Source organism: Podarcis pityusensis (assembly GCF_964106645.2).
Source record: "Podarcis pityusensis genome assembly, chromosome: 5".
Lineage (NCBI taxonomy): Eukaryota > Metazoa > Chordata > Lepidosauria > Squamata > Lacertidae > Podarcis > Podarcis pityusensis.
In genome coordinates this window covers 64,946,472-64,967,502 of record NC_138032.1, presented here as the reverse complement: position 1 = coordinate 64,967,502, position 21,031 = coordinate 64,946,472, and the positions used below count along the sequence as shown (strand labels likewise).

Sequence of the window (21,031 nt, the reverse complement as noted above, 5' to 3'; positions counted from 1 at the left end):
GTTGCAGTCTCCTGAAAGGAATAGACTTATTGTTTAGTGATTATCCTGGATTATTTCAATCTGTGCTACATAGGCTGCCCCTGAAGATGATTCAGAAACCTCAACTTTACAAAAGGAAGCAGTCAGGATATTGGCTAAGATTGCGTATACAACCTGTTTTAAAACACATGGGTACAGACATCTGGACCCAATTCAAGGTGCCAACATTAGTGTTTAAAGCACAGAATGAATTAGGCCCCAGAATATCTGAAATATCATGTCTTTCCCTACATATCCTTGCAAATATTAATCTCAGCAGATGGGGCCTGCTTGGTAGCAGAGGTTCGGGGTGGTGAGTGCCTAGCAGAGGACAATCTCTCTGGCAGCTTCTATTCCTCACAAAAGTGCATCTGCCATCTTACTTGTATAGTTTGCTTCATATGGTGAAGACATGTCTTTTTGCCCTGGCCTTTGACATCTGAGATATACATTTTCTTTTAAAGTGCTCAGGTTAAAGGTTTGGTGTGCATAAAATGTGATGTTTGTATGCATGGAAGTTAACTTATGTACCAGTGTGCATTTGGAAAGCAGAGAAGTTTGCAATTCAGGAGATGGTCCGTTCTAGGTGAAAGTGAAAGCCTCGTGGGGTGGGTCCCAGGTCCCTCATCAGCAGAAAATTTAAACCTGAAAAGTCAACATTCTTGTATTGTGGGAAACTGGCAGAAAAATTGCCAGCTCAGCATGTTGGGAGAAGGGTTTGTGAGCATCCATCTGTCTTGAGGGACAATGTAACAGGATATGCAAAACCCGTAGTTAGAAAGATCCTAGATTGGGAAGTTCCTATTGCCTTTTGAATCTAACAATGTTGCCAGTTTCTGCTTAACTCCAAATATCTCTCTGAAACAAGCTATTATATTAAGCAAGTTGATGCTATCCGCTGTCACCAGATAGAGCTGGCCTTCCCATCCTTCCCCTCCTCTTGTCCCCATCCTTCCCCTCCTCTTGTCTTGATGGCCTTCTTCCCCCTGGTGTAACTACACCTTTATTCCCTGCCATTATAAGCACTAAACACAAATTTAAACAATAATTTCTTTTTCTGTCGACCAGGGGTCGCAATTTCAGAAATTAAATTTGCAAGCTGTAATTTAACTAGATTCCATCAGATGGCATGCAAGATCACTTCTTTGACTCCAGATCCTTTGAGCATATATATGTAAACTTAAGATTTTGTTTTATTTGCTTCAGTGTGTATCAGTTTACACTTGCTTGGATTGAAATGCCTTTACCATTTCACTGCCTCTTTGAAGAGATCATTTTGAATCCATTTATTCCTACTCTTTTCTTCCTGTTTCTTAACAGTTATTAACCCACAAGATGACCTCTCCTCCTACTCTAATACGCTTACCGGGGAGCCTTTGGCATGGTGTGATTTACTCACTAGGTCAGAAGATGAATTGCAATGGAGATTAAAAAATGTGCATAGATTTAAGGGAAGAGTTTCATAAACTAAGTAGTTAGAATGATTTAAAAATCAAACCACAGACCAAACCATTTTTAAATGCTATTTTATTCATGGATTATGAAGAATTCTCACTTTTATGGTCCCCATTTTCAGCTGTGAATTTCATCTCTGTGCAGCAGTTGGAAAAATGCACTTCAGTTCATCAATGCAAGAAAAAAACAACCCAGGTACAATCATTTGAACAGAGTTCATGATGCAAATATATAGATTTGTGAAGTTACAAAAAGTGGCTTCCCATAAGTTAGTTCTGCAATATAAGTAAAAAAACAAACAAACCCTATTCACACCATTTCAGTCTTGTGACCATTACTCTAATATAGTTAATACCTTAAGATGTGCAGATGTGCAGAAAAAGGATCACCTCACATCACTGTGACATCAGGTGATTGAAAGATGGAGGAGATAAGATTCCAGCCTGTGGATCAGATCCATTTCCCACCACTGCTCTAATTTATTTTTCTTCTCCTTCTTCTTCTTCTTCTTCTTCTTCTTCTTCTTCTTCTTCTTCTTCTTCTTCTTCATACCCGGTCCATCTGGCTGAGTTTCCCAGCCCCTCTGGGCGGCTTCCAACAGAATATTAAAAATACAATAAAACATCAAACATTAAAAACTTCCCTGAACACGGCTGCCTTCAGATGTCTTCTAAAAGTCAGATAGTTGTTTATTTCCTTGACATCTGATGGGAGGGCAATCCAAAGGGCTGGTGCCACTGTCAAGAAGGCCCTCTGTCTGGTTCCCTGTAACCTCACTTTTCGCAGTGAGGGAACTGCCAAAAGGCCCTCGGCGCTGGACCTCAGTGTCCGGGCTGAACAATGAGGGTGGAGACGCTCCTTCAGGTATACTGGGCCAAGGCCATTTAGGGCTTTAAAGGTCAACACCAACACAACACCAACACTTTGACTTGTGCTCAGAAACATACTGGTAGCCAATGTAGGTCTTTCAGGACCGGTGTTATATGGTCTCGGCGGCCACTCCCACTCACCAGTCTAGCTGCCGCATTCTGGATTGCTTATAGTTTCTGGGTCACCTTCAAAGGTAGCCCCACGTAGAGTGCATTGCATTAGTCCAAGCGGGAGATAACTAGAGCATGCACCACTCTGGTGAGACAGTCTGTGGGGAGATAGGATCTCATCCTGCATACTGGATGGAGCTAGTAGACAGCTGCCTTGGACACAGAATTGACCTGCGCCTCCATGCACAGCTGTGAGTCCAAAATGACTCCCAGGCTTCACTGAAGCAGGACCTGGAGGAATTTTACCCTTATGCTTTTCATATAATCAGTTATCCATATAATCAGTTATCAGTTATCCATATATATATATATATATATATATATATATATAACCAGATATTTCTATGATGATTTTATATAAACCATGTTTGAATCGTGAAAGCTTCTGCTTAGCTTATAGCAAACTACTTAGAGCTGAAAGGTCCTAAGTGAACTCTGCCCTAGTACCCTCCCTTGTTCTCTTCGATGTCTCACTGAACAAAAGGGGGGGAAGCAATAAATCTGATGTGCTGGCACTTCCCCCCTGTACCAGACAGGGTCCTGAGCAGCTAAACAGGATGATGCTAACCGATGCTAACCCCAGTATGTCCCAGTATAGCAGATGGTCGTGTAGGAGCACAACAGCAGAAGTTCTCTTTTTGCCTTAAGTTTCTGTTTCTTGCCATAAATCTGGGGGAAAGGTTAAAACTGCATGTTCAGACTGTAAAAGCAGAAGTTGGGAGGGAAGTCTTTACATGATCAGGGAGCAAAGCTTGAATGCGCTCATTTGTTTATTTTTGCTGCCGTTTGTGATTGTGTCCGATTATATCATGATCTATGATGTATGCACTCAGGTATAAAGCCTCTGGGCGCTAGAGCCCAGTCTTTTGGAAAGGATTCCACTGGGTCAATTATTGCTCAGCAATAAACATCACTTTCTTTTTCTCCACTGCTGCGTCTGTCAATTCTTGGACACTATTTGAGTTGGTCACTGGTACCTTAAAATCCTTGATACACACACCTGGTCCTTCAGGGGCACAGTTACCCCATTCAGGACCAGGGAGTCCTCCACACCAGCCTGCCCCATGTCCCCTGAAAACAGTACATCTGTCTTGTCAGGATTCAACCTCAATCTGTTAGCCGCCATCCATCCTCCAACCGCCTCCAGGCACTCACACAGGACCTTCACAGCCTCCTACGCTGACTGGCAGCAGTTCTCCAGGGTTTCCAAAGTGTCTCTTTCCTGCGCCTCCCTGGAGATACTACAGGCAGAACATAGAACCTCCTTGGGGTGAAGCAAGTGCTCTACTACTGAGCTAAGGGCCACCGAGGACAGTAGTCTAATACATGCTCAGAACTTGCAGTCCAACAAGTAGGAACAGATATCAATGCAGGTATTGAAACTCATTTCCAATTGTGTTTCATCTGAAGGTGCAAGCTTTTAAGTCATCAGGTTGCTTTCAGATTTCAGCTTTATTGTTCTGGGATACTCTGAATCTAGAGTGGGTAGCATTCAATTTAGTCATGGTAATTAATGATAACTTTGTAACATGGTAATTAATGATAACATGGTAACTTTGTAAAACTTAGTTCAATACCATCCAAATCATGTTTTTTTGAAGCTTCATTAAAATAGTTCATCAAGTGCAGGTATGCCTTTAAAGAACAAAGTACAAGTTGCAAACATGTAGAGCTGTGAAGTTACAAAAAGTGGCTTCCCATAAGTTAGTTCTGCAGAACAAGTAAAGGAAAACTATTCACAACATTTCAGTCTTGAAAATATTACTCTAATAAAGTTAACGCCCGAAGATGTACACAGGTTCAGACATTGCTAGAACAAAGATATTAGCAGAGATTGGCACTCTTTGGAAAGCCTCGCTATAAGCCGATTGCTGGAATTGGCATATTGCTACACACAGAGTTTTGCAAGCCATGACAATCAGCTGGATCACCTCACAGGATTGTGACTTTAGGTGATTGACAGTTGGGGAAGATAAGGCCTGAGCCTCCTGATCACATCCACTTCCCCACCACTGCTCTGCACTGACTGGCAGATGTTCTCCAGGGCTTCACAATGGGCTCTTTCCTGATCCCACCTGGAGATACTATAGGCAGAATATGGAGCCTCCTAGGTGTGAAGCAGGTGTTCTACCATGGAAGGCAGCATTCTAATACATGCACAAAACCTGCATTCCAACAAGTAGGGACTGATATCGGTGCATATTTCAAAAATTATTTCCAATTGTGCTTAGTCTCAAGGTGCCAGTCTTTCAGTAACTGTGACATGTCAGGTTGCTTTTAGGATGCAGATTTAGTGTTTTGGAACACTTGAATGTAGAGCTGGTCTTCCTAACTGTGTTATGGCCAGTGGGGTGGCATTCAATTTAGTCATGGTAATTAATTTCAATACTTCTCTGAGCAAAATTTAGTTCAATCCAAGATCATGTTTCAGAAAAAATTCATTAAAATAGTTTGCACATCATCAATACAATACCACAGGTGCTAGCAAGGAACTTATCTCCACTCTACCCTGCATGATATTTGGGAAGATATACCTTCCAATATACATTACTGTGCAAAATTAGGGGCAAGTCATTTCCCTTCTCCATGACTACTATTTGTGATGAGAAGTCCACTTATGTTTCGATGCCTCCATTAAAGGCACTTCCGGGTCTGCAGGCAGACTGCTCGCTCTGAGCATCCTGATTGCTGTGAGGAAGCGGGAAGGGTGCTCAGGCAAAGCACCTCCTCAAAAAAGTCCGAAGGAAAAGTTTGGGTTGCAAAGGGTCCAGCAGTGTCAAAGGACGCTCTCTAGGAGCTCCCAAAACTTCCAAGGGAGCCAGGGGAGATCCAAGATTGAGCACAGACACACAGTGCGATCGAGACCCACAGCAAACTGCCTTAAGGGCCTCCAAAACCTCCCCCCCTCCAGCTGTGGGTATTTATCTGCATGGAAAAAATCTGCAGGGACTAAATTAAGTATGAGAAAAATACTGGCTAATGGTTATTTTTAACAAGCATTCCAGGCGATGAGCTGAGTTTAATCTGTGATTTGCCTAAAGCACTGGATGCAGAATTTTTAGACTTTATAAATATTTTCTAACAAGAGAGCCAAACTGGAAAGAATTCTAAATATTGTGGAGGGAAAGAGAAGAAAGTGGGATGTTGACATTGTGTGTGTTTTTAATATATATTCTAAGGACTATTTTTTATTTCCTTTGCTCCTTTTTTACAATTTAAAAGACACTGACACTGTGGGATTGAATTGAATTTTGTCTGTTTTCTGCTTTTTTGCCATCAAGATAGATGGTTAATTTCTCTTTATTATTATTTATTTGGATCTGACGGGGACTAGATATAAACTGGAGCAGGTGTAATTCACTTTTATTTATATATGGTGTCAGGGGTTCAGGAGCAGAGGCAAGGGCAAGGGAGGAAACAGAGAGCGAGGGGGAGGAGGCAGAAGAAAAGATGAGTGATGACGACGACCTGAGATCTCCGAGTCTTTCCAGTGAATCAGAAGATTCACAGAAAGGAGCACCAGTGGCCAGGGCAAGGGGGGAGCCTAGGGGGACACCCCAGGAAGATAGAGCCAGAGGGGACTCAGAGGGGAGCAGTTGGAAATCGGGACCAGCGTCACCGCCAGAGAGCAGGGAAGAGGAAGGGCGCCAGGGATCAAGCGCTGGCAGCTCACAACAGGGGGGAGGGCACGAGTCAGGAGTGGCCACACCTCCATCGGGGAGCGAAGAAACGGTCAGACGGAAGGTGGAAGGTTGGGCGCGCGCGACAAGTTCAAATGCACAGGAAGGTGGCGCAGTAGGCAGCCCGGAAAGGGAGCCAGGTCCTAAAGCCCGCCGAAAGGAGGGAGAAGAGTCAGGGGGGTCAGCGTCAGCGTCAGAGGAATCCCGGAAGGAAGAGACCCCGGGGGGCAGAGGGACCCAGAGAAGAACAGTCAGGCGGAAAAGGTGGAGCAAGGCTAGGATATTAAGTTGGTGTACAAGGGGCGGAGACTCAGATGGGGCTTCGCCGATCTAACCATTAGACGTAGGGTTGCACGCAGCAGCTTGAGAATGGAAACTGTAACTCAATAAAGACTTTTATTTAATGATCGCTGGCTAGCGTGATCCTCTGTGAGCTAGGATCTGGAAGCAACTCTGACAGTAAGCCCCATCTCTTAAATTGTGGGCATCTACAGCCTCGCGGAGAGGAGAGAAAGCGGGTGCCTACTAGCGAGCTCACGAACGGCAGACAACATGACGGCCGAACAGCAGATAGTGGAACTCAGAGAAGCAGTGACACGACTGAATGCCGAGGCTCTTGCATCCAGGAAGAGAGAGGAGGACGCAGCTGCCGCCTACAGGGATCTCCAGGTCAGGTTGGAAGTGCTTACGAAGCAAGGGCAACTGACACCCAAACCGGAGGGGATTGGGTTGGGGAGACGAACAGGCGGTCTGGTCTCTCACTTCGATGGGAATTTGCAACAGTACCCCAACTTTAGAGCAGATGTAATGTGTGCACTGCAACTGCTGAACAAAGACTTTAGAGATGAGCAAGAGAAGGTGGGATTCATCATGTCCCATTTGCATGGAGATGCTAAAGCATGGCTGCGCAATTTGTGGAGAGATAATGATCCAGCGCTCCAAAATGCGGATGCCTTTATTAAAGCGATGGATGGGTGCTTTTTGTCAAGCATTGACGTGGATCTTGCTCGGCAGCAGATACATGGACTGAAGCAAGGGAGGGCCAGCGTAAGGCAGTACCATGCCCGCTTTTTCGCTTTGGTCAGTGCTCTGGAATGGGACAGAGATTCGGCTCCTGTAAGAGACCTGTTTTGGGAGGGATTGCACGGCTCGGTTAAAGATGAAATTGCGAGGGGGGAGAGACCCCGGACCACGCAGGAGATCGTTCAGAGGGCGCTGGCGGTGGGGGTGCGGCTGGAAGGACGTCCGTGGAGCAGTGGCGAAGGGCGTGGAGGGCGCGAACCAGCCAGGGGCTCCTCCTTCCTTCCCAGAGAAGCAGCGCGTGCGCAATCCACGCCTCCGCCAGGAGGAGGAGCGGAACCTATGGAGGTTGGAGGTGCAAGGGCTCAGTCAGCAGCCAGAGCCCTAGCACCGGCAGCAGTGAAAGCGAAGCCTCCTAGAGGGAACAGGAAGTGTTACATCTGCGATGATCCACAGCATATGGCGAAAGAGTGTCCCCAGAGGCTCCACAAGCACACTGCAGCCTCAGCAATGGTAACTGCAGCAACGCAGCAAGGACAACCACAGCAGGGAAACGACGGAGTCTGGTTGGAAGAGGCACTGGGGCCCAGCCAGACGTGTCAGTGAAGCAGTCCCCAGAGATTTTACAGCCCATGGACCCCCTCCCGCCCAAACCGGTAGTGAGGCTCACCGCGTCGCTCCAGCTGCCCAATGGAATCACCATGGACGTGCCAATCACCATTGACTCCGGAAGCAATGCGGACTTTATAGGGCAGGACTTTGTCGACCGGCACGCTATACAGTTGCTGCCTGCCACGCTGCCCCTGCAGGTTGTCACGGTGGATGGCAGGGAGCTGCTAGGGGGGCAAGTGGTGAAGCAGACGCCACCAATGGTGATGCGACTTGGGAATCACAGGGAAATCATCAGCTTCAATGTCACTCAACTATCGGACACGCCCATTGTATTGGGCATGAGTTGGCTGGACAAGCACAGCCCGACGCTGGCTTGGTACCAGAGGCAGCTGACCTTCGGCTCTTCCTTTTGCGCTGAACACTGCATCGTGCCCAGGCAGGAAGGAGAGGAAGAGGAGTCACAGCTGCAGCTAGGCACGCTGCAAGCGGTTCCCCACAAGTACGCAGAATTTTTGGAGGTTTTCTGCGAGAAGGAGGCAGACAGGCTACCCCCCCACAGACCATATGACTGCAAAATTGACCTGCTGCCGGGGGCGGCGCTGCCCAAAGGGAAGCTGTATTCCATGTCTGAGGACGAACTGCAGGAACTCAAAGAGTTCATAGATCATAATTTGGAGCGCGGTTTCATCCGAGAGTCCAAGGCAGCGGGGGGCAGTCCGGTATTCTTTGTTAAGAAGAGGGACACGCCCCAAAAAAGACTTGTAGTGGACTTTCGCATCTTGAACAGTGTGACCAAGCCATCGGACTTCCCCATGCCCCGAATCGACGACCTCCTCGCAAAGGTACGGAAGGGCAGAGTGTTCACCAAGTTGGACCTGCGAGGGGCATACAACCTCATTCGCATGCGGGAGGGAGATGAGTGGAAGACAGCCATGTTCACGCCCCTGGGCACCTACGAATATAGAGTTATGCCTTTTGGATTGCAAAATGGCTCCCACGTTTTTCAAGCTTTCATGCATCACGTGTTGGCGGGGCTCCTCTACAAGACGTGCGTCTGTTTCTTGGATGACATCCTGATCTTTTCGGAATCGCAGCAGGAGCATGACAGACACGTCAAGGAAGTGCTGAGCAGGCTACAGCAACATAGGCTTTACGCCAAGCTGGAGAAGTGCCAATTCGACGTGACGGAGGTGGATTTCCTGGGCTACAAGTTGTCTGATAAAGGGCTCGCCATGGACAGCGCCAAGGTCCGAGCAGTGTTGGATTGGAAAAGCCCACGCAACCGGAAGGAGGTCCAACGGTTTGTCGGCTTCGCGAACTTCTATCGCAAGTTTATCAAAGGCTTTGCGATGCAGACAGCGGCCATCACGGACACGCTCAGCTCCAAGAAAAAGAAGTTCATCTGGACAGAGCAGGCGGAGCAGTCCTTCCAGGCACTCAAGCGTCTCTTCGCGTCGGAAGAGCAGCTGCTTCATGTCAACCCCAGCAGGCCGATGAGGGTGGAGACAGACGCTTCGGACAGAGCCGTGGGAGCAGTCCTGCTGCAGAAAGACCCGCAGGGGGTTTGGAGGCCGGGAGCGTTTTACTCAAGGAAGCTCAGCAAGTCCGAACAGAACTACACCATCTGGGACAGGGAGTTGCTGGCCATTCATGCAGCGTTCAAAGCGTGGAGGCACTTCCTGATCGGCGCCAAGCACACGGTGCAGGTCTGCACGGACCACAAGAATCTAGAGCACTGGCGCACGGCACAGTTCCTGAACCAGAGGCAGATACGTTGGGCTGAGTTCTTTGCGAATTTCGACTTCCGAATAGAATATGTCCCGGGGGACACCAACATCATGGCGGATGCTCTCTCCCGTAAGCCACAGTATCTGGAGGAGGCAACGCCAGCGGCCGCCATGCACATCTTCGCACCGACAGTGTGGGCGTGCGCGGCGGCAACAGTTGACCTGGATGCGGTGCGACGAGCGTTGCAGGATGACTCCTTCGCGCAAGCAAAGATGGCAGAGGTGCACAGGGGCACGGCAGCGACCGACGAGTTCCAGCTGCGAGATGGTTTGCTCATCCGTAAAGGGGCCGTCTACGTGCCGGGAGACGAACTTCGCGCCAAGGTACTGCGGCAGCTGCACGACGCGCCCACTGCCGGGCACTTTGGCAAGGAGAAGACGGTGGAATTAGTAGCCAGAGACTTCTGGTGGCCCGGAATGAGAGGGGAAGTCGCGGACTACGTGGCGAGGTGTGACACCTGCCAGAGGGCCAAACCAGTGCACAGACCGCCGGCCGGACTGCTGGAACCGCTGCAAACTCCGTTCGAACCATGGGAGAGAGTGGCCCTGGACTTTGTCACGGATCTGCCCAGCTCGAGGGGCAAGACGGCTGTGCTGGTGGTGGTGGACTTGTTCTCCAAGATGGCACATTTCATTCCGTGTGCGAAGGTGGCCACGGCGGAACAAACCGCCAAACTGTTCATAGACCACGTGTTCAAGGTTCACGGTCTGCCGCGGTCTATTCTGTCCGACCGAGGGCGACAGTTCATCTCGAACTTCTGGCAGAGGCTGATGGGCTTCCTGAACGTCAAGATCAACCTGGCGTCGGCTAGACACCCGCAGACCAACGGGCAAGCGGAGCGGGTCAATGCCATCATGCAGCAGTACCTGAGATGTTATGCGAATCAACAGCCTGCGACGTGGGTGGATTACCTGCCTCTCGCCGAGTTCGCCTACAACAACACGAAGCACGTGTCCACGGGGGTCACGCCGTTCTTCGCCAACAACGGGAGGCACCCCAGAACCTTCCCGGGACTGGAAAGAATGGGGGAGGGGGAGCCGCAGACAGCAGATGCGTTCGCGTCGGAGTTGCAGGAGGTCCACGATCAGCTGCGGCGGCACCTGGAGCTGGCTAAACACGCATACAAGGTTCAAGCGGACAAACACAGAAGGGTTGGCGAAGAGATCCATGTGGGAGACTGGGTCTGGTTAGCAGCCCACGCAGTGCCGGCCAGGTCGTTGGCGAAGAAGAAACTAGGGCATAAACAACTGGGGCCCTACCAAGTCGAAGAACAGGTCAACCCGGTGGCTTTCAGGCTGGCTCTTCCGGAGGGTTCCAGAATGCATCCGGTGTTCCACAGATCGGTGCTCACTCCCTACAAGGCACCTCACAGGTTTCAGGAACCAGGAACGGCACCGGGTCCGCTCCGAGAGAGAACCGGGCAAGGGGGAGTGGCACAGGAGGAGCGCATCAACGAAGTCACGGAGATTTTGGACTCCAGATGGGGGGAAGAGGGGGTAGAATACCTTCTCGCCAAGGAGGGCACCCCGGCCAGTGCCAACAGCTGGGTGCCGGGCTACGCTTTGGACGAACCTCTGCTCAAAGAAGAGTTTCATGCCCTCTTCCCACACAGGCCAATGCCAGCAGACTTTTTCGACGACTGGCTTTTCACGCCCACGCTTTCAGCCAGCACGTTCCGGGGGTTCGACTCGGACGAGGAACCGACACGAGACGCCCGTTCCCCGGAGGGGTCACCCTCGGGATCTGCTTCAGAACCCTCGTATTGGTGGGATGATCGACCAGAGGAGCAGTTCCGCAGAAGGTGGCTGGAGGGTCCAGGACGAGCAACGTCTCCAGAAGGCAACGAGGGAGAGACGGACATGGACGTTTTCGGGGACGACCCGGGTTTCGAGCACGGCGGCACAGAGATGGAAGCGGAAGTGACCGTCGTCAACGAGAGCAGGGAGGAAGAACCGGAAGACTTCGGATGGCGGCCCGCCACGGGAAGCGAACTGTATCCGACATTCGTCCCCCTGACACAGCAGCACCCAGATCCCGCACCGGAAGGAGGGGAGGGGGGAAGAGGGGGCTTCGAGGGGGGGATGGATGTCAGGGGTTCAGGAGCAGAGGCAAGGGCAAGGGAGGAAACAGAGAGCGAGGGGGAGGAGGCAGAAGAAAAGATGAGTGATGACGACGACCTGAGATCTCCGAGTCTTTCCAGTGAATCAGAAGATTCACAGAAAGGAGCACCAGTGGCCAGGGCAAGGGGGGAGCCTAGGGGGACACCCCAGGAAGATAGAGCCAGAGGGGACTCAGAGGGGAGCAGTTGGAAATCGGGACCAGCGTCACCGCCAGAGAGCAGGGAAGAGGAAGGGCGCCAGGGATCAAGCGCTGGCAGCTCACAACAGGGGGGAGGGCACGAGTCAGGAGTGGCCACACCTCCATCGGGGAGCGAAGAAACGGTCAGACGGAAGGTGGAAGGTTGGGCGCGCGCGACAAGTTCAAATGCACAGGAAGGTGGCGCAGTAGGCAGCCCGGAAAGGGAGCCAGGTCCTAAAGCCCGCCGAAAGGAGGGAGAAGAGTCAGGGGGGTCAGCGTCAGCGTCAGAGGAATCCCGGAAGGAAGAGACCCCGGGGGGCAGAGGGACCCAGAGAAGAACAGTCAGGCGGAAAAGGTGGAGCAAGGCTAGGATATTAAGTTGGTGTACAAGGGGCGGAGACTCAGATGGGGCTTCGCCGATCTAACCATTAGACGTAGGGTTGCACGCAGCAGCTTGAGAATGGAAACTGTAACTCAATAAAGACTTTTATTTAATGATCGCTGGCTAGCGTGATCCTCTGTGAGCTAGGATCTGGAAGCAACTCTGACATATGGATTAAGAGGTGGGCTTTTGGAAGAAACTGAAAAAAAGGGAAAAGGAGATTTAGTTTGAAAGACCCCAGAATTAACATAAATAAATGGATAATTTCAGGGGCCTTTGAAGCGGCTGAAGAAAGAGTCACACAGCTGAGAGACATGGTTTTTTGTGAATGAAAAAGGAGACTTGTAAAACCTCTGTTTGAGTTTAGAAGGGGCAAAATTGGGTCTAAAGGCTTCCTTTTTTATTTTATCCACTTTTTTGTAGCTTGGGAAGCTTTGTGAATAAGTTGTAGTGAAAGAGGGAAAACAGGAAATATCTCCACTAAAGATGCATGGGTTTAGATAATTATATGTGGTGCATAAATGTTATTTCCTGAGGGATTTCTGTACTTTGCATAGACAGCTTAGTAATAGTGTTTGCATTTATAAACATAGGGATTTCTTTCCATGGTGAATTTTTCAAAGTAGTAGCAGTTTCACTCATCATCACAGACTCATAGTGCTGGTTTCTTGGAGGACTATTTCAGGATCCCAAACTCACTCATAATTCTGCATAAACTCAATTATCTCTTCATACAAGTGCTGTGGGGCATCAAGGCCCAAGAAGAAATCCATGTGTTCCCAGTCAGGAATAAACTTGTGGTAAAATAAGTTTGGGGCCTGAGGCAGCAACCAGGCAACATCCTTTGGGAGAGCTGTTGGAATAGTCATTTGTTTAATTTCATAGGAAGGTGCTGTTTCCTAAAAGAGAGGGGGAAATAACTGTTTAAAAAATAGTTTGTAGCTTAGGACTCTGCAAAAACTTCCTGATCAAAACAAACACACATATAAGGGGAATATAAATTGAGCAGTTAATGTGCATAACAACTGGACAATTGTGCAGATTTACAAGGCATCATAGAGAATGTGCACATAATCCATGAAGAGGAAATTGTGCGCATTTCCTGGTTAATATATATAAAGGCTCCAGCAGGCCTAGGGGAATGTGCATAGATTGAGTGACCTTTGTACATTGTCTGGCCATTATGCATAATCTCCAAACACTGCCAAATTCCACCATAATTGCTCCCTTTAAACCTCCTTGCTCAAACCTCAACTCTCCACATGCCTTGACGGTCAGTGCAAGAGCTCCTAGGATTGCTTGGCATTGTTTTGTGCCTCTTTTTTTACTTTCTGGGCTCTTTTATGGCCATTTTTGCATTTTTATAGTGATGTCCAGGTTTGGCGCAATGTGTGTGTGCACAGTCACGAGTCAATGAAAAGTGCTTAAATTGGTCATTGCCTGTATTTGGAATTTAATCACAGTGGTACCTTGGTTTACAAACTTAATCCATTCCAGAAGTCCGTTTTTAAACCAAGGCGTGCTTTCCCATAGCAGCGGGGAACTCAATTTACAAATGGAACACACTCAACAGGAAGCGGAACATGTTCTTATTCCAAGGCAAAGTTCACAAACCAAAACACCTACTTCCGGGTTTGCAGCGTTCTTAATCCAAGTTGTTCACAAACTAAGCTGTTCTTAAACACTGTACATTCTTTTTATAAAAATAAATTAAAGTGAGAGACTGAACTTATACATAAATGATGCTGCATAACAAAATAGTCCACTGGAGAAGCATAGAACACCAAAATGCATTTTGCATTTCACTTATCCAGAAAGTCTGATTGAAGGACGTTAAGAGCATCTTATGCAGGCATTTAAATTATCTAAAGAATATGATGGAAGAAGTATAAAAACACCTCATGCACTGTACAAAAAGCTTCATTTTATTCAGATTACTACATAGTTTTTCACATGGTATGATTATATTCTTTTGATATATGTTCAGTTTATGGAATTAAATATAGATTTTGCTAACATATTTATGGGCATCACAACCATTATGTTTTCTGTATGTACATATATACAGCCTGGTTATAAACTTCATTTAAGTTTATAACTCTTGACATTCTTGTTTTACATTGGAACTTCATATTATCCACCATGTGTTATACGAATAGCAGCTTTTCCCACCAGTAGCTATGGCCAAGCCTTACCAGTATCTACCCTCATATAAGCAGAGAGAGAGAGAGAAAGAAATGCAAATAATGAGAAATTCTTACCTGATTGTGGTGAGCCATGTTTTCTTCCTTGCTTCCCCAGTGAAAGCCTTTGAACTTCCTAGTCTTCTTACACTGAAAAAGAGGTGTACCATATTTTGAAAAATCAAATGGGAATATGATGGTGGTGATGATGACGATGATGATGATAATAATAATAATAATAATAATAATAATAATAATAATTCTATACCACCCTTCATCCAAGGAACACAGTTCAGTTTACAATACAAAAGCACAAAAACACATAACATAAAAACAAAGGAACAAACACACACACACACACACACGGTTTAAAAGGCCATCAGTGATGTAATTAGCCAAAAGCCTGGGAGAAGAGGGAAGTTTTTGCCTGGTGCCTAAAGGTAAGTAATGAGCCGCCTAGGAGAAAGCATTCAACAAGTGTGGATTCATCACAAAAAAGGCCTGTTCTCATGTTGCCATCCTCCAGACTTTTTGTGGACGGGGCACATGAAGAAGGGTCTCAGATGATGGTTTCAGGGTCTGGGTCCGTTCCTATGGGGAGAGGCAATCCTTGAGTATAGTGGTACTGAGTCACTTCAAGGCCTTATAGGTCAAAACCAGTACCATGAATTAGATCCAGAAACCGACTGGCAGCCATTGCAGTTGGGCCAGGATTGGTGTTATCTGCCCAAACTGTCTTGCCCCAGTGTGCAAACTGGCTGCTGAATTCTGTACCCACTGAAGTTTCTGAACTGTCTTCAAAAGCATCCCCAGGTGTAACATGTTGCAGGATTGTAACCTATAGGTTACCATCATCATCATCTTTTAATTTGTATACCGTCTTTCTATCTTACAATACTCAAGGCAGTTTACAAGCTGAAGAAACAAAGAATGTATACATTCTAATGCAATCTAATAATGCAGTCTAATACATTCTAATTATACAATCTAATGCAATACAAAAATGTGATAATAAAACATAACTTTAACATACGCAACCTAAGTCAAATAAAGTAATATTCAATATTCATTAGAATAGTATAGAATAATATTAAATATCAGCATATAATAATTAAACAGAAATCCACCCTTAACAATTACAATAAATAATTTCTAAACTATAATCAATAAAACAACAGCAAGCCATAGTGCATAAAATAATACAATACAAGTTGAGAAGCAGAGATTGGAGGGTGGGGCAAGGCAGGTGGAAGAAGGCCTTGCCTGATGAAGTCTCTCCCGTCACAGTTCTTCCTCCAGGCACTGCTTCCTTATGAGGACTTCCAGGGCTGGGGGGTGGGGCAAGGCAGATGGAAGAAGACCAGAGCATAGACAACTGAAGTTAGGCTATCCCTGCCCAGATAGGGGCACAGCTGGGCCATCAGTTGAAGCTAATGGAAGACACTCCTCACCACCAAAACTACCGGAGCCTCATGTGACAGCAAAGGATCCAGAAGTACCCCTAAGTGATGTACTTGCTCCTTCAGTGGGAATGTATCCCATGTGGGATAAAATCGAACCTTAAGGAACCCCACATTGAAGGATCCACAGGACCAAATAGCACTTCCCAAGCATCACCATGCAAGTAGGACCAGTGCTGCTTAGCCCCAACTCACAGAGCCGCTCCAAAAAGACACCATGGTCAATGGTATCAAAAGTCATTGAGAGGTCCAGGAGAATTAATAGGGACACATTTCCCCTGTCTAGCTCCAACAGAAGTCATCATATCAGGCAACCAAAGCAGCTTCTGTGCCAAAACTGGGCCTAAACCCCAACTGAAGTGGATCTAGAATATCCCTGGGGCATAAACAGGAATTAGTGAATGAATCAATAGTCATGCTGTAACTCAGGCTATGCAATAATGTTTAATCTCCTCCCTTTAGGGAGCAGAACAATGTTGTAAACGTCCAAAGAAAGATATGCAAAGCCATCGAAAAGCCACTGGTATCATTTCAGCTTTTGCAGTTTTTCTTTTTTTTTTTTTCTAAAATATTTATTAAAGTTTAAACATTGCAAAAAAACAGAAGCAAAACAAAAGAAAAATGTGAGCAATAAACAATTACAAAACCTCAAAAACAAAAATAAATACAGAAATACAAAACATCAACAATACAAAAAGGAAAAAAAAAGAAAACAAAAGCATTAAAAAGGAAAAGAAAAACCCAAAAAAGAACAAACAAACATACAAAAGAACCACATATTTTCATATCCTTATCTTTCATTTGCTTATTTCCTCGACTTCCTCACACCTCCTTTTTTGTATTCTAGTTCAATTAAATATTCCAGCAAGTCCTTTCCCTCTTTCACAAATTTAGTTCCATGGTTTAACTTAACGCAATTTTAGACTTAAATTTACCTCTTTACCCAATGTCAATCTATTCATACTTGATTCTTTATAATATTTCTACTAAAGTCATATAACTTCTTTCCAGCATCTTTCTAACATTCATTAATTTTGGAATATTTCTGTAAATAAGCTTTGAATTTTTTCCAATCTTCTTCCACCGACTCTTCTCCCTGGTCTCGGATTCTGCCAGTCATTTCCGCCAATTCCATGTAGTTCATCAGCTTCATCTGCCATTCTTCCCTGATAGGTAAGTCTTGTGTCTTCCAGTGCTTTGCAATGAGTATTCTTGCTGCTGTTGTAGCATACATGAAAAAAACTCTGTCCTTCTTTGGCACCAATTGGCCCACCATGCCCAGGAGAAAGGCCTCTAGTTTCTTTAAGAAGGTATATTTAAATACCTTTTTCATTTCATTATAGATCATCTCCCAGAATGCCTTAATCTTTGGGCATGTCCACCAGAGGTGAAAGAAAGTACCTTCAGTTTCATTGCATTTCCAACATTTGTTATCAGGCAAATGATAAATTTTTGCAAGCTTGACTGGTGTTATGTACCACCTGTAAATCATTTTCATTAAATTCTCTTTTAAGGCATTGCATGCCGTAAACTTCATACCAGTGGTCCATAACTGTTCCCAGTCAGCCATCATAATATTATGTCCAACATCCTGTGCCCATTTAATCATAGCAGATTTCACCATTTCATCCTGAGTATTCCATTTCAATAGCAAGTTATACATTCTTGACAAATTTTTAACTTTAGGGTCTAACAATTCTGTTTCCAGCTTTGATTTTTCCACTTGAAAACCTAGTTTTTTGTCCTGATTATATGCCTCCATTATTTGATAATAATGGAGCCAATCTCGCACTCTGTTTTTTAATTTTTCAAAAATCTGTAATTTTAATCTGTCACCCTCTTGTTCCAAGATTTCCCAATACTTCGGCCACTTGGCCTCCATATTGAGTTTTTTCTGGGCCTTTGCCTCCATAGGTGACAGCCATCTTGGGGTTTTATTTTCTAACAAATCCTTATATCTTATCCAGACATTAAACAGTGCTTTTCTTACAATATGGTTTTTGAACGCTTTGTGTGCTTTGACCTTATCATACCACAAATATGCATGCCAACCAAATACATTGTTGAAACCTTCCAAATCCAAAACGTCCATATTTTCAAGAAGCATCCATTCTCTCAGCCAACAAAAGGCGGCTGATTCATAATAAAGTTTTAAGTCTGGCAGGGCAAATCCACCTCTTTCTTTAGCATCAGTTAAAATCTTAAATTTTATACGGGGCTTCTTGCCCTGCCAGACAAATCTGGAAATATCTCTCTGCCACTTCTTGAAACAGTCCATTTTGTCCAAAATTTGCAGTGATTGGAACAGAAATAACATTCTTGGCAATACATTCATTTTTATCACAGCAATTCGGCCTAGCAGCGATAACTTCAAATTTGACCATATTTCTAAATCTTTTTTCACTTCAGTCCAACATTTTTCATAGTTATCCTTAAATAAATTCACATTCTTCGCAGTCATATTAACCCCTAAATATTTCACTTTCTTAACCAATGTCAGACCTGTCTCTCTCTGAAACTTCTCTCTCTCAATCACGTTCAGATTTTTCTCCAGGACTTTAGTTTTCATCTTATTCAACTTAAAACCTGCTACCTAACCAAATTCTTGAATCAATTCTAGTACTCTTTTCGTGCTTGATTCTGGCTCCTGTAAAGTCAGTACAAAGTCATCTGCAAATGCTTTCAGTTTGTACTGTTTAGCTCCCACTTGTATACCTTTAACCAATTGGTCCCTTCTAATCATATTTAACAGAACCTCCAGGACCGAAATAAAAAGCAATGGAGAGATTGGGCAACCCTGTCGTGTTCCTTTCTCAATCTTAAATTCTTCCGTCACTACGTTATTCACTATTAATTTAGCCCTTTGTTCTGAATAAATTGCACCTATACCATTTCCAAAACTTTTACCAACCCCCATTCTTAAAAATGTTCAAAAATGTTTTTTCCAAAGGGATTATTTTGTGTGAACAAACATAGGGAATTTTTCCCAAGGTGAATTTTAAAAAAAATTGTAGTAGTTATAGTTGTTGTCGTTGTCATCATCATCATAGACTGATGGTGATGGTTTCTTGGAGGACTATTTCAGGATCCCAAACTCACTCATAATTCTGCATAAACTCAATTATCTCTTCATACAAGCGCTGTGGGGCATCAAGGCCCAAGAAGAAATCTGTGTGTTGCCAGTCAGGAATCATCTTGTGGTAAACTAAGTTTGAGATCTGAGGCAACCACCGGGCAATATTCTTTGGGGTTGAAACCCAGTCGTTCCCACCATTCCAGAGAGCTATTGGAGCAGTCATTTTTTTAATATCATAGGAAGGTGCTGTTTCCTAAAAGAGAGGGGGAAATAACAGGTTAAAAAATAGTTTGTAAGTTAGGACTTTGCAGAAACTTCATGATCAAAGCAAACACACACACACACGTTATGGGGAATATAAGTTGAGCTGTTAATGTGCATAACAACTGGACGTTGTGCAGATTTGCAAGGCATCATAGAGAATGTGCACATCATCCATGAAGAGGAAATTGTGCACTTTCCTGGTTAATATACATAGTCTCCAACCGGCTTTGGACAATTCCTTGAAATCACTTGAAATTGTGAACACATTCCTTCCATAGGTTGCACCAGCATCCATTTACAGTTTCGGGCTTGATGGCATCCACTGCCTGCTCAATGCAAAATGATGCAAAATAAAAAAATTCCTTCCAGTTGGCCCTTAGAGACCAACTAAGTTAGTTATGGGTATGAGCTTTCGTGTGCATGCACACTTCTTCAGATACACTGAAACAGAAGTCACCAGACTGTTATATACAGTGAGAAGGTGGGGAGGGGTATTACTCAGAAGGGTGGTGGGAATGGGTGATTGGCTGATAGGTGTGGTAAACCAGTTGATGACTATTAATGACTGCAGTTAGTCTTACAGGAAAAAGCAAGGGATGAGATGGCCAAAAATAGCTTTATCATGTATGAGATAAGAATCCAATGTCTCTATTCAGACCAGGTCTCTCCGTGGTTTTAAGTTTGGTAATAAGTTATAATTCAGCAACTTCTCTTTCCAGTCTATTTCTGAAATTCTTTTGTAATATGACAGCTACTTTGAGATCTTGTATAGAATGTCCTGGGAGATTGAAGTGTTCTCCTATTGGTTTCTCTGCCTTGTGATTCCTGATGTCAGATTTATGTCCATTTACCCTTTGGTGTAGGGTTTGGTCTGTTTGTCCAATATAGAGAGCTGAAGGGCACTGTTGGCATTTGATAGCATACACAATGTTAGAAGATGAGCAATTACATAGTCCTGAGATGGTATGTTTGATGTTGTTGGGGCCAGTAATGGTGTTGTCCGGGTGCAAAGTTGGCATCTGGGTTTATTGCAGGCTCTGGTACCAGTGTCCATGTTAAGTCTTGTTGCTGTATTATTATGGGTGAGAAGTTGTTTAAGATTGGGTGGCTGTCTGTAAGCAGTGAAAGGTCTTCTTCCCAGAGCTTGAGAAAGAGAACTATCATTATCTAGGAGAGGTTATAGATCTCTGAGGATGCGTTGAACTGTTTTAACTTGGGAGCTGTATGTGATTACTAGTAGTGTTCTGTTATTTTCTTTTTTGCGTCTGTCTTGCATCAAGTTTTTCTATGGGTCTGCCTCTGTTGATCTGTTGTTTAACTTCATCAGGCAGATATTCTAGTTCTAAAAAGGTTTGCTGTAGATCTCTTGGGTGAGAATCTCTGTTTGTAGTGTTGGAACAGATGTGGCTGTGATGTAGGGCCTGGCTATATACAATGGATTGTTTGGGATGTTTGGGATGGTAGCCACAAGCATGTAGATATGTTTGTTGGTCAGCTGATTTATAGTATAAGGTGGTATCTATACACCCATCTTGTATTTTTATAGTAGTGTCCAAAAATGTATTTATTGCATAGATTGGTTCATAGTTATGTTGATGGTGGGGTGAAAGCCATTGAATGTCTGGTGGAAGGTGTCCAGGGTCTGTTGACCATGTGTCCAGATAATAAAAATATCATCAATGTATTGCAGGTACAAGAGAGGTTTGAGTGGGTAGGAGGTTAGGAAACGTTGTTCCAAATCTGCCATGAAGATGT

The 21,031-nt window shown here is 45.3% G+C and overlaps 2 protein-coding genes and 2 long non-coding RNA genes across 5 annotated transcripts in view; 1 reads left to right on the top strand and 3 right to left on the bottom strand.

Annotated features, from left to right (window-relative positions):
- The window catches only part of LOC308476786, a 29,652-nt gene extending 25,704 nt beyond the window's left edge, over positions 1 to 3,948 (bottom strand). The window contains exon 1 of the long non-coding RNA XR_013986094.1: positions 3,698 to 3,948. This is a non-coding gene — a long non-coding RNA (uncharacterized lncRNA). The remainder of the gene's footprint in view (positions 1 to 3,697) is intronic.
- Positions 1,771 to 12,489, top strand: LOC308476778. Its single transcript, XR_013986086.1, has 3 exons — positions 1,771 to 1,800; positions 4,423 to 5,898; positions 12,475 to 12,489. It is a non-coding gene; the product is annotated as an uncharacterized lncRNA (long non-coding RNA).
- Positions 12,490 to 12,632: 143 nt separating this feature from the next.
- Positions 12,633 to 21,031, bottom strand: part of LOC308476772 (lysosomal acid lipase/cholesteryl ester hydrolase-like) — a 53,422-nt gene continuing 45,023 nt past the window's right edge. The window contains exons 3-4 of the mRNA XM_081004640.1: positions 14,555 to 14,626; positions 12,633 to 13,192 (exon numbers count right to left, since the gene is read on the bottom strand). Of these exons, the coding sequence (XP_080860766.1) occupies positions 12,989 to 13,192; positions 14,555 to 14,626 (276 nt within the window). The 3' untranslated portion in view covers positions 12,633 to 12,988. The remainder of the gene's footprint in view (positions 13,193 to 14,554; positions 14,627 to 21,031) is intronic.
- Positions 18,873 to 21,031, bottom strand: part of LOC308476771 (putative lysosomal acid lipase/cholesteryl ester hydrolase) — a 43,003-nt gene continuing 40,844 nt past the window's right edge. For both annotated transcript variants that reach the window (XM_081004639.1, XM_081004638.1), the window contains one exon: positions 18,873 to 19,265. In XM_081004639.1, coding sequence (XP_080860765.1) covers positions 19,032 to 19,265 — 234 coding nt within the window. In that variant the 3' untranslated portion in view covers positions 18,873 to 19,031. The remainder of the gene's footprint in view (positions 19,266 to 21,031) is intronic.